Source organism: Macaca nemestrina, chromosome 19 (genome assembly GCF_043159975.1).
Source record: "Macaca nemestrina isolate mMacNem1 chromosome 19, mMacNem.hap1, whole genome shotgun sequence".
Lineage (NCBI taxonomy): Eukaryota > Metazoa > Chordata > Mammalia > Primates > Cercopithecidae > Macaca > Macaca nemestrina.
Window position 1 is genome coordinate 45,355,067 of NC_092143.1, and position 16,565 is coordinate 45,371,631.

The 16,565-nt window shown below is 48.3% G+C and overlaps 1 protein-coding gene across 8 annotated transcripts in view; it reads left to right on the forward strand.

Moving 5' to 3' along the window:
- LOC105499623 (lipoxygenase homology PLAT domains 1) overlaps positions 1-16,565 on the forward strand; it is a 183,781-nt gene that overhangs the window by 79,755 nt on the left and 87,461 nt on the right. For 5 of the 8 annotated variants that reach the window (XM_011772351.3, XM_011772341.3, XM_071085420.1 and 2 more), the window contains 5 exons: positions 780-940; positions 6,146-6,222; positions 7,894-8,090; positions 11,084-11,276; positions 14,679-14,839. In XM_011772351.3, coding sequence (XP_011770653.2) covers positions 780-940; positions 6,146-6,222; positions 7,894-8,090; positions 11,084-11,276; positions 14,679-14,839 — 789 coding nt within the window. Of the gene's footprint in view, positions 1-779; positions 941-6,145; positions 6,223-6,403; positions 6,497-7,893; positions 8,091-11,083; positions 11,277-14,678; positions 14,840-16,565 lie in introns of those variants that run through there. The other 3 variants (XM_011772370.2, XM_071085422.1, XM_011772381.2) reach the window with 3 other exon arrangements.

A 16,565-nucleotide genomic window follows, 5' to 3' on the forward strand; every position in this document is an offset into this window, starting at 1 on the left:
TCTGAGGCCAATCCAGGCTGGCTCGATTCTTGGGATCATGGCCATTTGGAGGCTGCAGTGGCAAAAATAATCTGAGCAGGATGTTGTGGGTGGACTCAGGTTCATTTGAGGAGAGGAGGTAGCGATGCCTTTACTTCACATAACTTTAAATTTCCTCTCTCCTTCCCACCCACCCACCTTTCTCTTCAGCCTTCCCTACTCTTTCCTCCTACATCTTCTGACGCCTTTGTCCATCAATCCCACCTTCAGTGTTTCTGTCCCTGAAGGCTCCCAGGTGTGCTCATGTACACTTGGAAACTCTGTTGCCCCTACCGCAGTTATGCTGCCTCAGTGGTGGGCAAAACTACACAATTAGCAAGACCACTTAGTCCCTGTAATCAATTCTAATCATTTCCCTCCTTGGAAGGGGCCCAGTATCACTCTAGAGCAAGGAGCCAGAGGAGATTCGCCAAGGAATTAGCTCACGACAAATGATTGGTGACTGATAACAGCTTGTTTATTTTCCCAGAGGGAGCTGCCTTTTGAAAGGAGATCACAGAGAAGAGCCATTGTTTCACCAAAAAGTGCAGCTCTCAGTTGCTGGAAACTTGACATTGGATGATATTCCAGTGGGAGAAATTGGGGGTGGGTGTGACCTGTTCTTTATAGGTAGCTCCTGTCCCATGTGTGAAAGATGAGTTGCCTAACCCATCAGCTGATATCTGAGCTTATGTCTTTCCTTGGTGTTTGGGTCCTGGGGTAGCCACCATCCAACTGTCATTGTGGTTTCCCCCAACAAGGCTGACGAGTTCACTATTGAGTCCGTTACCATGCGGAATGTGAGGCGGGTGAGGATCAGACACGATGGCAAAGGCTCTGGCAGTGGCTGGTACCTGGACAGAGTGCTGGTGAGAGAGGAAGGGCAGCCTGAGAGCGACAACGTGGAGTTCCCCTGTCTCAGGTACGCGTTCTGCCTCCTGGTCTTTTCTCCAGCTTAGGTTATGGTCCCTGCATTTTGGGAAGACCCAGTTCTACTACCACGACCAGCAAGCAAAACAGTGGCTTAAGGCTATAGCTGGTGGAAGAAAGAGGTGGCCTTGCTGGTGGTGCTTAGACCTGAGCCTCACATTACCCCCTCACCCCTTACAGTGCTGCTAGTTTCCTCTATTTAAGCACCAAAATGTGGGTGCTTGTTCATGATAAAATTTGGCAATTCCTGAATTTAAGTGTAAGTTACTTCAGAGAGTTAGTTGCAGATTGAATTAAACTTTTAAATCAAAAGGGTTTTTTTTTAATAGTTTTTAATTTAAATAGCTTTCTGACCATACCTCTCCCCTGTTAACTTCTTTTCAAGGTATCTTACTTTGTTTTCCTTTCTGCAATTTACTCGTGAGATAAAGTTTCCTTTCTCTTTTTGCTTAAGCATTTGGGTTCCCATTGACTTAAAGAAGTTCCTGATAGAGAGATTTTAGAATGAGCAATACCAGTGTTTTTCATGTCATCCTGGTGGCCCTCCACATTTTACGTGGCAACATCTGGAGGATGCACACTGTATGATTGATTTGGGGCCTTGGACTGACCTGGTTCTGCAAATCTTAGTTCTAGGGCTAAGTTCTATATGTAGAGATGAGTTGCTATGTGTCCACTTTATTAGGGCTGGTCCAGGGCTCTTCGAGGGTAGCTACACTGAGGACAGCCCTCCTTTGAGTGGATGAGAGTGAGTTGCACAGCTGCCCAGCAATGAGTGTGTTGCTCTTCCTTTTACCATGAACACAGATGTACTCACGTGCATGCCTGTGCATACAGGTGCACACACACAGGCGCACATCTGCTGCAGCTGAATTACTTACCACTGCACCAACCTAGGCCCAGTAGTTTCCCAGTCATGGAGGGCCGCTGGGAGGGCTCCATAGGTCAATGATTGCGAAACAGATTTTGTCAATGACAAAGGGCGCTACAGTCTTCTACATATAGCCACTGTTCATATTACAAGGAATTACACTGAAAAGGTAAGTAATGTAGGCAACTCCAAGTGAGTGGCACTAACAGAGAGCAAGCCAGGCAGGCTTCCAGGAAGGGATGGAACTGCACCTGGGCCTGGAAGGGAGATCAGAGAGTGGACAGAGGGAGAGGAAAAGGGAGGGTGGGCCACCTAGGCTGAAGAAATGGCATGAGGCATGAGTAAGGGGCTGAGGGGGTGGCTCATCCAGAGGTTGGCAAGGGGTGCCTGGCATGTGGGGAAGGAGTGAGAAGGCTGGGGTGGGAGAGGATGGAGTGTGAACCCTCAGTCTCCTAAGCCATAGGGGAAGTGGGATGTGGGGGAAGAGTACAGCCTCGTTTCAAGTCATCACCCGCATTTTCACCCCCATCCTGGATCGGAGGCTAACTGGCTGGATGCCAGATGGAAGAGCTTGCATTGTTTTATTCCTATCCACTCAAAATATATTTATTAAGCACCTACTATATATTTACTCCCTGTCCTCATGGAGTTTATAGTCTACAGGGAAACTAGACAAAAAGCAAGTGAATAAAGCCAGAATGACACACTGTGAAGAGTGGCGTGGTGGAAACACACAACGGTGCAGGGGCTGGAGTGGGGACTAGAGATGGGGAAGGCCTGTCTGCAGAGGAACGTTGAGGCCGGCCTCCCATGGAATGAAGAGGAGAGCACCAGGGGAAAGGACTAGAGTGTTCTGGAGTCCAGCAAGACAGGCAGGTAGACAGAGGCCACTGTCCAACAGGGCGAGGCAGCCTCTTACATGTGAGGAAGGCCGTCTGGCCTCTGGGGTTAGGACAGGGCCCAGGGAGGAGGAGGGGAGACCAGCAGGAGGTTTTGGGGAGTTGATGACGGCATTTGTTCATGTTCCAGGGCTGTAACAAAGCACACAGACTGGGTGGCTTAAATGGCAGAAACATAAAGTCTCACAGTTTCGGAGGTCAGAAGTCCAAAATCAAGGTGTCAGTCAGGCTGCGCCCCTCTGAAGGCGCTAGGGAAGGATCTGACTCAGCCCTCTGTCCTCGCCCCTGGCAGCCTTGGGAGTTCCCTGGCTTGTGATTGGCCACCTTCTCTCTGTGCCTCCTCACAGCATCTTCCTCTCTATGTATCTGTGTCCAAATTTTCCCTTTTCATGAGGATACCAGTCAGATTAGATGAGGAGTCACCCTAATTACCTTATTTTAATTTGGTTACGTTTGCAATGACCCTGTTTCCAAATAAGGTCACATTCTGAGGTACTGGAGGTTAGGACTTAAATGTATGAATGGGGTAGGGTGGGGTGGGGGGACACAATTCAGTTCACCACATGGCAGCTTGGCCCTTCGTGGTGGCAGTGAAGGTGGTGAGAAGGGGCTTATTGTACACCAGAGAGGACCCTGGAGGGACAGTTCATGGGCCTTGCCCATAAGAGACAGAGAAAGAGCTAGAACTGAAAGCCCCAGACTTTTGCCTTTGATAGGTGGGTTGAAGGTCATGCCGTTTACTGAAATGGGGATCCTGGGGAGGGAGAACTGAGGGGTGGGGACAAGGTTGGACTCTGGAGGTCTAGTTGGGATGTGTTCGGTTTTCAATACAGAGTTGGGCCTTGAGAAATGAATTCAGAGAATGAGAGCATAGAGCTAAAATTTAAAGCTGGGGAACTGCAGGGGATCCTTTAGGGAGAGCATGTATAAAGAGAGCAGCGGGCGGAGCTCTGGGGCAGGCCAGGAGAGGGAGCCCGGAAAGGGGAAGAGGAAGAAGTTGGTGTGTGCACACTGCATTGTCACGTACATGGTGCTGGGGGAGCTCAGAACCAGAAGTCTAGCTGCCCACCTGCTGTGTGACTTTGACCCAATCCCTTGTCTGCTCTTCTGCACCTTCCTGGCCGGCATGTATCTTATGGTGAGGTTGAGGGTATTGCAGTTCGAAAGGAGCCCATTAAAGACACAGTGATACCGATGATGCTGATGGCTGGGCGGGAGAGGAGCAGAGGCCTCAAACACCCCGGAGTCCTCCCTGCCCCCAAACACTTAACAGTGCATGCATTTTTTAAGAAAATGGGTTCTTATGTCTTGCTGACACATGTAGTGATGACATTTGCCAACTCAGGACCCAGGGGACTTGGAAAAATCAGGAACTGGAGCCTGAGCATGCACACTGCTTCTTTCTTCACCTGAGCTGTTATTTTAACTCTGTTGGAGAGCAGGACAAACTAGGTCTGTTTATCAGAATTTCTGCTCGGATCAGGTGTGTGTGTATGTGTGTGTGTACACACACACACATGCCTATGAGCTCAGAGAAAGAGTAATAAAATCACCACCAGACTGACTTATCCTTTTAGCAACATCTCACTCTGAAACTGGGCTGAAGTGTTTGAAGCTGAAAGAAACTGGCTATATTTGGAAATATCTATTAATACCCTGAAAGTATTTAGGTAGAAACAAAATGACAAGTCATGGTTTCCTTTTGCTGCTGGGGAGGGGCTGGGGGTGGATAAGTGATGGAGAATGAGGGGAGCGCAGGTAGAATTTTCAGATGGCTGAGGGCTTGCTGACTCTCCACACTTCCCCGCCCTGTGAATGCGTGCCCAGGCCTGCTTCACAACCTTCTCCTCTGCAGTCTCCATGCCAGGGTGACCTCAGCCAGGCAGACAGAATGGGAGGCTCTTAATTGGTTGATTTCAGGGACTCTAGAAGCCCTGAGTTCCCAAATTCCCCTGTCATCAATGCCCAGGATTTCACCATTGTATCCTCATGTCTTGGAGTCTCCAATGGTTTTCTTGCGTTCTAGATTCACAGCACCAAAGCCCTTGGGAAAAGTAACAGCCTAGTTGTCGGCTTATATTTTAGTGTTAGCTAATAGCCAACTGACAGCAAGGTCTCCTGGGAATGTCGGATCTTGTGTTTTGGGAAGGAGGGTGAAAGAGAAGGTTTGGGAGAGACCACAGCATTTCCTCTGTCAGCCTTGGGGAGAGGAGTGGTCTATTAGCAGAGAGTACTGCAGTTTGGGGAGGCCTGAGCTCCATGCCAGGGAGACTATGGAGGAATTAGTGCCTTGGCTTTTACGGGCTCTGTAGCCAGGGAGTTGCCTCCCTCTCAGTAGGGTAATGGAGTGGGCTGCAAAGACCAGCACCAAGACACAGACAAATGGGAGGTGGTTTGGTTGAGAGGCAAATGTCTTGTTTTCCTCAATATCCTGGGGAACAATGAACAGTGTCTATTCTGCCATGGGCCCCATCATAAACCATCCTGAGTGCTGAAGCTTAGAAAACTCATGCTTGCATGATTGATTTCTCAGGCTGAGTCTCTATGCCCAGTGTGTAGGTGCTTTTCAGGTAAATTGCCCCATACCTTTCCCCCTGGTGGATGACCAGCAGAGAGATGGGACCGTGGCTCACTCCAACATGTTGAAGAGTCACAGCTATCAATCTGCAGCCCTGCAGGGTACAACTCCAGCTTCTCCTGGAAGGCAATTCTCATTTATCCCTGAGGACTCAGATCACTGATCCCTTCTCATTTCCCTCAACTTACTCTGGTCCAATACCTATCCTTGTCTTGGTCTTCAGTGCCTCAGCTGGTCTATCTTGTCTTCTTAAGTAGGCTGCCGACAGCCTGGACTGGGCCTTATGTATCCTAGCATATCTTCTCTTCCATGTCCCCACCCCAGAGCCCTCAGTACGGTGCCGTGAGGATGGAAAGCCTTTAGAAAAAGAGATGTTTGATTTCTATGCTAATGATGGCTTTCAGGACAGACTTTTGACAGTGATTGCCAAGGCCCTACATCATGTGACCTGTCCCCTCTCCAGCCTCCTCTGCGAGCTCTCACTGCATCCATCCACATGATCTTATCTCAACTCCTGGAGGCTGTATTCCATCCCAGGATATGTTGTTTCCTCTGGGATACTCTTCCCTTTTCTCCTGGTCTCCTTCCAAAGACCATGTGACATCATCTCCACCCATTCCCCAAGGAGTTCCCTGCCCTCCTTCCAATCTCAGCCAAACACCACCGCCTCTGGGAAGTCCTCCTTTCCCACTCCAGGCTAGGATGCTTTGCTAGATGCTCCCATAGAATCATTTTACTTTGCTAAAGTCAAAGCTCTAGGTCTCCCTAGTGACTCTGCATGAATGGGTGAAGCTTTGATCGTCTGCCTGCACCACCCAAAGAGCTAACATCCCCCCATTTGCCCACCAGGTGGTTGGACAAGGATAAGGACGATGGGCAGCTGGTCCGAGAGTTGCTACCCAGTGACAGCAATGCGACACTGAAGAGTGAGTTGTCCTGATGACTAGGTGCTGGGTGTGCCCTTGGTGAGACAGGGGTCTTCCCTCAGCTAAGCCCTTCAAGAAAACACCCACCTTGGCCATCCAAAGTGCTGGGATTAGAGGCATGAGCCACGACACCCAGCAGCTAAAGATATATATATCTGACCTTTTCTAAGGTTAGACTGCAGAGTTTGAACCAGAGTGTCCCATTTCTGGTCTCAGAGTTACAGAATTTAAGATCCGGGAAGGAACCCAGGAGAGGAGATGACCCATGCCTGTGGTAAGGGGACCCCTCTTCCCCCTCCACAACCCCAGCAAACCCAGTTGTGTAGTCAGTGATGGAGCTGGAACCAGTACCCAGGGTATCTCTGTCTATGTCACTGTCCTTCCCACTCCAGCAAGCCCCGATTTCACCATGTGGACAGGACCTCCTGACCCCCTGCTTCCTCAGTCAGAGCCTCTGAAAGCATTTAGATCAAGCTTGTCCAATCCACAGCCTGCACACGTGTGGCCCACGATGGCTTCAAATGCGGTCCAACACAAATTTGTAAACTTTCTTAAAACATAAAGCTTTTTTTGCAATTTTTTTTTAACTCATCAGCTATCATTTGTATTAGCACATTTTTTGTGTGGCCCAAGACAATTCTTCTTCTTCCAATGTGGCCAGGGAAACCAAAAGATTGGGCATCCCTGGTTTAGCTGGAAAATAGTATAAGAAAGAGGTCTCCTTCCCAGTTTCTGCTACTATATCTTTCAGCAAGAAGAGAAGCCATTTCCTCAAGTGCCCTTGGGTGGAACTAATGAAGCTGATCTAGTTCCAGGGCTGGACCCCAGGCAGGGTGTGCGCAGCTGACTTTCTCCAAATCCTTCTTCCTAGTGGGAGGACCCTACGGAGGCAGTGAGTGGCAGGCCTGGGAGTGAGCATCACTCACCTTTCCAGTGCTTCCTCCTCTTTGCCCAAGATACACACACACCCAGGGACAAGCCTGGAGGACTTGGGGGCTTGCCTTGTATTATTTCAGGACTCACCTTTTCCTCGGGTGTTTTTATCCCTGAAGACAGATAATGCAGACCTTCCTGGCTGATAAAATGGAGTGACACCCTTGTGGTAGCCCAGTGAAAAGCAGGGGGCTTCAAGAGGGCTTCACTCCTGGCTGGCGACCTCTTCACTGTTGCCATCTTACACCAAACACATGACCTTCTGAGGCTCAGATTCCTTGCTTGTGAAACTGAGGTCAGAATCCTTAGCAATAATACTGTGTGTATAATACTCTAGACAATGTCTGGAAAGATCGATCCTTCCTTTGTCTCAGTTTCCTTGTCCACTGTCAGAGAAGCTAGATCAGATGATTGTGGGAGATCCTTTCAGGCTCTTACATTTTGATGTTCTTGCTTGTGATTTACACACTTTCCTGCTCTCAGCCCATTCACACCTTCTGGAGCAGACAGAGAACCTACTAGAATTCTGCTTTTGTGGTTGAGGAGACCTCACAGAGATGGAAGGAACCCCTGCCCCAAGTTGCAGGGCTGCTTAGAGCAGGAGCCTGGATTCTCAATTCCCAGCCTGTGTTCCCCACAAGCTTCCAGCTCCAGGCTGCCCTCCTATACAGGCATCCTGCTTCCTGTCACCCCCTGCACTAACCCCTTCCCTTCCTCCCTCTGCTTTGGGCTGTTCAGACTTTCGCTATCACATCAGCTTGAAGACTGGGGATGTCTCTGGGGCCAGCACGGATTCTAGAGTCTACATCAAGCTCTATGGGGATAAATCTGACACCATCAAGCAAGTTCTTCTTGTCTCTGACAACAACCTCAAAGACTACTTTGAATGTGGCCGGGTGGACGAATTCACCCTTGAGACCCTGAACATTGGAACTGTAAGTCTCCTTCCCAAGACCATGTGACATCATCCCACCCATTCCCCAACACACATTCACACATGTGTCCACACATATGTCCACACACGTGTCCACACATATGTCCACACACAGACACACACACACTCATGTACATAGGGGTAAACATGTTTTGAAGAAAAAAAGCCCATTTGGGAATAATGAGTGAGGTATGTTGTTTTTCAGCTGTGACCTAGAGCAGCTGAAGATATGTAAACAGTGGTGATGCTTCCAGAGCCTTTTTGGGGCTGGAATGTGTATTTTTAGTGGCGTTACCTCAACATTTTATTTACCTACATATCCAGGACCAATGTACCTGGGTCACAGACACTGGAGAAGGAGACACTGAATGCAGGGAAGGAAAAGAGAAGGGAGGACTAAGAAAAGGGGCTAAAAATACTTCCTAATTTCAAACTTGAATGTGCATCAGAATTGGGTCCAGGAAGCTTGTTTCAGTGCATACTTTTGGTCCACACCTGAGAGATTCTGCCTTGGGAGATGGAACCCAAGAGCCTCCAGATCAAGGCTCCAGTTATCTCTGCTGCAAGAGGTCTAAGCACTTCATCAAAGAGAAAGCTGAACAGTAAAGCAGCAAGGACAAACTTTAATCAGTAATCTACCACCGCAATCAGGAAAAGAGGCCAGTGTGAACTGAACCCAACTTAGGTTTGTGCAGAGGTTTGCAAGCCTCTTTAAAGGGAGGATGAGGGAATAGGGGGAGGGTAATCAGGGGCTCAGTAGAGTCAGGGGAAAAACACAAAAAGCAGTAATGGGGAGGTCAGCCCATGTGGGTTGTGGAACCCGTCTGGGTTTGCTAACTGATGCTTTATGGTATGAGGGTCCTATCCTACAAGAGTCTGGCAGACAGAAGCCCTACCCTCAGGTGCTGGCTGGAACCAACGTAAATTATTTTGACAGCCTTGAGTTTTCTAAGGCAGGTACAGTAAGGGGGATTAGGGTCACCCTAGGGATGTGACCTTGAGCTGTTAGAAACTATGTTAGTGTTTTGTTCAAGTCTTTATAGGCCAAGATTGAGGCTCAGTTGAGAAAGGGTTCAGGAGCCTGGCTAGAGTTTGGCCAAGGTAAGAATCTTCCTTGACATCGCCTGGAGAAACACAGTTCTAAATCTTAGACTTGAGGATTGAGGATGTCTCTAGAAATGACTGAGCTGGGATTTGCATTACTACCTGCTGCTCCCAGGGTGTGGCTTGGTGGAAATGGAGATGGTAAAAAGCCCTCTACCTGGAACCTCATCTTTCCTGCCCCTTCCATCTCAGGGAGTCCAACCCTATTTCAGGTCCTAGGAATCTCTTCTCCCATCAAAACTCACTCAAGGGAAAGATCTCATGTCAGTCATTTATACCTTGAGGTTAATGAACTTAAATCAGTGTTTTCGTTTATCAAAATGTATTTACATTTTAAGCTTAATCAATAATTGCAGAGTGAAAATGCTGTTCCCTTTACTAAAGGATTTTGGGCAGCAGCTGGCGTGTAAATGAGACCTCTAGAAAGAGTAGGGCGGCAGTGGGGGGGCATTTAAGCTTCTTCCTGAGTTTCTGAAATCCCCTCAACAAGCAGTGTGGCCAAGAGGTTGAGAGCACGGGCTCTGGCTGCCAACTGCATATTTGAGACCCATTTCCACTTACCTGCCATGTGTAAGTTATTAAACCTCTGTTTGCCTCTATTTTCTCGTTCATAACAACATGGGATCCTAATGGGGTTGTTATTAGCATTAAATATGTGAATAACACCCACATGCTCATACTAAGTGCTCAGTAAATGCTACTGGACAATTAGTCTATGTCAGGTGTGAAGTGCTGTAGAACTGAACTAGTGCCTGCCCTTAGGGAGCATCCAGTTATATGAGACACCTACCCTGTCTTTACTCTTTCAGCCAATCCCTTCCTGGGACTTTCACAGTCCTGGCACCACAGAAGAACAACAAAACTCTTCCCTGTCCCTTGACATGCACCCAGAGGGCTCTCAGGCTTTGTAAGCTTAGCTGGTTTTCTTCTGACAATTCCATGGGACTGGGATGCATGCACTTAACTCTGACATTGTTGCCATTACCAGCTGCAAAGAGGCACTTAGGACTCAGAAGAGCAATAGCAGGCCTGCATGGACAGTTTTCTAAATCTGGCCTTTTGGCACCAGACTCACGGCTAACGTCACCTCTTCAAACCATCACAGAGAGAATCTGAGGGCTGCAAGGGTTCTCAAAGGCCATCTGATAATTCCATCTGATGTTAAAACTGCTCTGTATACAGCATTTCAAAAAGAAAAAAACATAAAAGCAATCCAAACATTGAAAAACCAAGTACATATAAGGATGGTGATATGATCATCTGTGCTCCCCTCTATGTTGCCCATGGGGGCAAAGATGTTAAAATGCAAAATCACAAAGCAATTATAGAGTGTTATTGGAAAAAGAAAAGTGTTCCTTGGGTCCAAGAGTGAGAGGAATTGGTTACAGAACCACAGAGTACTGAGAGGTTGCCTGCATAGTCTGTCACCTTCAGGATGGGTATGTTGAAGAAATGCAGAAATATATACAACTGTGTATTGTTCAAAACCAAACCAAATCAATAACACAGTGATTGTAAGGTGATGGCAAACATTTTAAACATTTGCTTTCTCATGTGGCCATGACCTAATGTGATTAAGTACTAGTGGAGCTTTCAAAGTTCTTGTCACCTCCACTCCCCTCTTGTTTCTCACCACGGCCCTGGGAGGTGTGCTGGGCTTAGGAGGAGAGAATGGTGGCTCCAGGCAGGTGAGGTGATGCCCTGGCCCCCCAGCTGGCTGATGGTGGGGCAGGAATGGGACCCCAACTCTTCCATGGATCTTCCCTCTCCTGGGGACTGGAGACCTGGGTTGAGTAGTGCTGTTTTTGCTGGTGTTTGGGAGGTAGGGATGGGGGCATGGAGGTTTCTACACACTGGCTCCTTGCTCACCCTCACTCGGGTTTCCTTCAGATCAACCGGCTGGTGATTGGGCATGATAGCACCGGCATGCATGCCAGCTGGTTCCTGGGCAGCGTTCAGATCCGTGTGCCCCGTCAAGGCAAGCAGTACACCTTTCCCGCCAACCGCTGGCTGGACAAGAACCAGGCTGATGGGCGTCTGGAGGTGGAGCTGTATCCCAGTGAGGTGGTGGAGATCCAGAAATGTATGGAGGAGGCTGTGGTGGGACCACCCATTGTTTCCCATGGGGGGATGGGGCTGAGGGGAAGGAGGAGGGACCATGGAGCAAAGTGGGTCTTGCTGACAAGTGCTGCTGGTACGGTCCTGCAGGGAGGAACATGGGGGCTTTCACTGCCTCTGGTACCATGGTTCTCGTAGGAAAGAAGGGCTCATTTTATAGATGAGGAAACTGAGGACCCAAAGGATGAAACACTTTTTTCTGGACTAAAGGCAGCAGATGACTTTATTAGGAAATGCGCACTCTCAACCCTGTGTAGGAGTTTGAGACCTAGTTCATGTCTTCTGCTATGAAGACTGGCTAAGGTGATAAAACTGTTTATTCATTCATTTATTCAAAAAAATACACAGTCAGCCCTCCAAATCCGTGGGTTCTGCATCGGTGGATTCAACCAAGGATCAAAAACATTTGGAGGCCAGGCACGGTGGCTCACGCCTGTAATCCCAGCACTTTGGGAGGCCGAGGTGGGCGGATCACGAGGTCAGGAGATGGAGACCATCCTGGCTAACATGCTGAAACCTCATCTCTACTAAATAAATACAAAAAAATTAGCCAGGCATGACGACGGGCGCCTGCAGTCCCAACTACATGGGAGGCTGAGGCAGGAGAATGGTGTGAACCCGGGAGGCGGAGCTTGCAGTGAGCTGAGATTGCACTACTGCACTCCAGCCTGGGCGACAGAGCGAGACTCCGCTCAAAACAAAACAAAACAAACAAAAAAAAACAAAACAAAACATTTGGAAAAAAATTGCATCTGTACTGAACATATACAGACTTTTTTCCTTGTCATTATTCCCTAACAGTACCATATAACAACTATTTATATAGCATTTACCTTGTATTAGGTATTATAAGTAACCTAGAGATATTTAAAGTATATAGGAGGATGTGTGTAGGTTATATGCAAATACTATGCCATTTTATATGAGAGACTTGAGTATCCTCAGATTTGGGTATGCTTGGGGGTTCTAGAACCCGTCCCTGCAGATACTGAGGAATGACTGTCTCTTGAGGGTTTCTCTCTGCCAGCACTGCTCTGAGCTTTGTGGAGGCAGCTGTGAGCAAAACGAATGAAACCCTTTCTCTCGAATGCTTTATATTCCACAGGGGAGACAGACAATAATAGGATAATGCCAGTGAACAACCAGGAGGAACATGAAACAGGATAAAGGGTTAGCATTGGTGTGGGTGAAGGGCCTCTTTGGATAGGATGGTGACATTTCTGAGGAGGAAGACAGTGGGACCAAAGCCAGGCACGGAGACTGTCCCTTCTCACCTCTACCTTTCTTGCTTTTTTTTTTTTTTTTTTTTTTGAGACAGAGCCTTACTCTGTCACCCAGGCTGGAGTGCAGTGGCATAATCTCAGCTCACTGCAACCTCCTCCCGGATTCAAGCAATTCTCCTGCCTCAGCCTCCTGAGTACCTGGGACTACAGGTGTGCGTCCCCACGCCTGGCTAATTTTTGTAGTTTTAGTAGAGACAGGGTTTCACCATGTTGTCCAGGCTGGTCTCAAACTCCTGAACCCTAGTGATCCATCTGCCTTGGGCTCCCAAAGTGCTAGTGTTACAGACGTGAGCCACCATGCTGGCCTCACCTCTGCATTTCTACATTGGTCCTGAAAGCAACTGCCCAAGGCTCACTTCCACAGCAGCTTCCCTGAGAGGGAACCCCAGTATGAAATCACCTCTCTCGCTCCCAGAACTGTTTGAATATCTTTTCATATGTGTGTCTAATCTCCCCAAGCAACCTGCAAGTTCCTTTAGGGCTGTCATATACACATGCTTTGTAATGGCACTTGCCAGTCTGAGAATCAACTCCTTCCCTCATTTTATAAATCAACACTGGAATTCCATCAGAGTAGTATAGATATTAATCAAGACGATAAAGATAAAGATGAAGATAAAAAAGCAATAGTTCCCTTACCCACCTCTTCCCCTTACCCCACCCCTCTTCTTCAATGACAACAACCTTACTTTAGATTTTTCCTCTGAAGTTTAGCTCCATATTTTTAAACAATATATCTATCAATTTTTACTTATTTACTTTTTAGAGACAGGACGTTGCTCTGGCACCCAGGCTGGAGTGCAGTGACACAATCACAACTCATTGCACCCTTAACTCCCGGGCTCAAGCGATTCCCCTGCCTCAGCCTCTTGGGTAGCTGGGACTACAGGCACATGCCACCATACCCCTCAATTTTTATTTTTATTTTTATTTTATTTTTGTATAGATGGGGATCTTGTTGTGTTGCCCAGGCTGATCTCGAACTCCTGGCCTCAAGCAATCCTTCTGCCTCCCAAAGCAGCGGAATTATAGGCCTGAACCACCGCGCCTGGCCTCAGTTTTTAAATTTTACAGTCTTAGACATTATCTATTGACTTCCTACTATGAAAGAGGAGGATTTAGTTCTTTTAACATACACAGGCACTTGTATGGGCCCTCATGTGCGTGCGCGCGTGCACACACACACACACATACTCACTGTATCTCTCTCTCCCCGTCCTTCCAGCCTTCAAAACAGCTAAATCAGTGTTCAATTTTTATATTATTATAAGTATGTCAATATTATTCACTGCTGAGTCACCTACCTTATGATAATTGCTTTTCATCTTTCGTAGAGCTTATTGTTTTTTCTAGAGTGAGTCTCCTTTTTTGATGGATTGCTCTCTCTGCGCTCACTGCTCTCTGCATTACTGTGTTAGGTTAGGACTGCCTCGTCACTGTGGCCTCACTTGGTCTCTTCGCATCCCTGGTGTCTCTCTGCATCCCTGGTGTTTCCCTGTGTGCCACAACTTCCTTTTCTTATAAGGATGCCAATCAGCTTGGATTAGGGCCTGCCCTTGGGGATCTCATTTAAACTAGTCACCTCTTTAAAGACTCTTATCTCCAGATATAGTTACATTCGGAGGTCCTGGGGTTAGTGCTTCAACGTAAGCATTTTGGGGGGGCCTAATCATTCCTTAAAGGTCCCACCTCTTAATATGGTTACAATGGCAATGACATTTCAGCATGAGTTTTGGAGAAGACAAACATGCAAACCGTAGCAGGCAGGCACACAGCAGGGATCGCCAGCTGGTATGTGACTCCTCCTCCTTCCTGGTGCATGTGGTGCAGAGGATGACTGGGATGTGTGTCTGATTGCTTAGATTTGGCATTTCCACCACCTATTCTCCTCTAAGCCTCAGTTTGTTTACCTGCAAAATAGGAATGATTGTGCTTACTCAGGGTGTTGAGGAGTGGATTAGATAAGCGAATGGCTGTGAAGCACCAGGCACCTGGAACAGGCTAAGGAAAGGCTTGTTTTGTTACTATCATTGTTGTCATTATTATTACTAAATGTTCCACTTCTCCTGCATGTGCCCACCCAGTGGTCCACTATGAGGTTGAGATTTGGACAGGAGATGTGGGTGGCGCAGGCACCAGTGCCCGAGTCTACATGCAGATCTATGGAGAGAAAGGCAAGACAGAAGTGCTCTTCCTCTCCAGCCGCTCAAAAGTTTTTGAACGGGCATCCAAGGACACATTCCAGGTATGTGGGGTCGAGGAGCGGGGGTGCCAACAGCAGTCCCAGTGGACACCAAGATGCTTCCCTGGGTGTACTAATTTCCTCAGTCAATACTCACCTGAGAATGGGCTGCCTCCCTCCAGCTGGGTGGAAGATGCTTCCTCTCTCCACACCTGAGCTTTTGGCCTAAAATGAGGGGATTGGACTAGATCAGTGGTTCCCACCCCTGGCCTCATGTTACAATCACCTGGGTAGCTTTAAGAAAAAAGTGCTGCCTGGTGCACACCCCACACCAGACAAATCAGAACCTCTGGGGATGGGATATATTTTCTGGGTGTACTTTTAAAAGCTCCTCCAGGGATTACTAACATGCTGCCATCCCTGAGAACCATGGGGGCAGGTAATTCTAATCTGCCAAAAGATGGCACTAAGGCTGTGGTTCCTCCACTCATTCCCGGTCCTGTGGCCTCTGAGTCTACAGTTCTCTCAAGCCTGATAACAAGAAAATGCTTCCCAGCCAGGACACTGGGAGACTTGGAATTTTATGGCTGTTTCCTGAGTGTCCCGGGTCTCCGTTCTTCCTTTCCAAGTCTTTCAATAGAAGGAAAAAAGAGATGAGAATGTGGGCGTGTTGTTGGCAAGAGAGGAGGATGCAAGGGTGGTGCCCCTTAGGGGAAACAGGAATGTTTAATTATAGATATGACAGTGTGTGTGCATGTGCAGATGTATATGTGCAGGCAGCATGTTCATGTTGGGTGCCCTGTGTTTCCTCATGCCAGGAGCACCTTAGCCTTCAGCAAAGAATCTTACCCAGTGCCCAGGGAAGACAGTCCTGGCTGAACTGGGACTGTCATAGGTGTCTGGAACATCAGAGCTGGAGGGAGCCTCATTGAGCCAGACGCCCTCATACACTGCTGAGGAGGCAGAGGCCCAAGTATTTTAGCTCTCTGAGCCTTCACTTCCTCATCAGTTAAAACCTAGCTTTATAATACCTGCCTGGCTGGCTTCACAGTCCCTATAATGATCAAGAGTCAACGTCAGGGAATGCACTTGGGAAGGAGTGCCCAGTTATGGAGATGGAACCGGATAGCATGTCTTCTGGATGCCAATTTACTGGATGTGGTGGTGGATGAAGGCACGGCTGGGCAGACAGATGTGAGGGAGGCCAGGGGTGCAGCAAGCCGGCCTCCTTGGCAAGGTTGATTGCAGGGGTGCTGTAATCTGGGAAATGCTGAAGAGGAGAGCTAATGCACTGAAGAAGGTCCAGAGCCTTTCCCCTAAGTAGCTGAGAAGGATAAATTCCACTCTCCCAGGGGCCCTGGGCTCTGCCATGATTGGTAATTTTCTGGCAAAGGTGGTTTATTGGCTACATTGTGGACTCATGAACAGGGGGCCAGAAGGCCTGAGTTCTCATCTAGGTCTGGACTTGAATTGTAGGACACTGTGTAACTCATGGGACAGCCTTGGCCTCAGTTCGCCCTGGCACTCAGTGGAAGAACTGGTGGGACCAGGCTTTGAGAAGGGTCAAACCCCAGACAGGGGCTCATCAGCATCAGGAAGCCTGGGAGGACACTGACTAGCAACAACCCCCATGTGAGCCCTCCCCTGAGTGCTGCAGGGGACAGGCCAGACCCCACCTCCATGTGGGTCCTTCCTCAGAGCCTGGGGCTCAGGACTGAGCTCAGGCCTCATGATCTAGAGTTGATGATGCCATCATCACTGCCCTTTGGGCCAGTCGTGTGCTATGCCC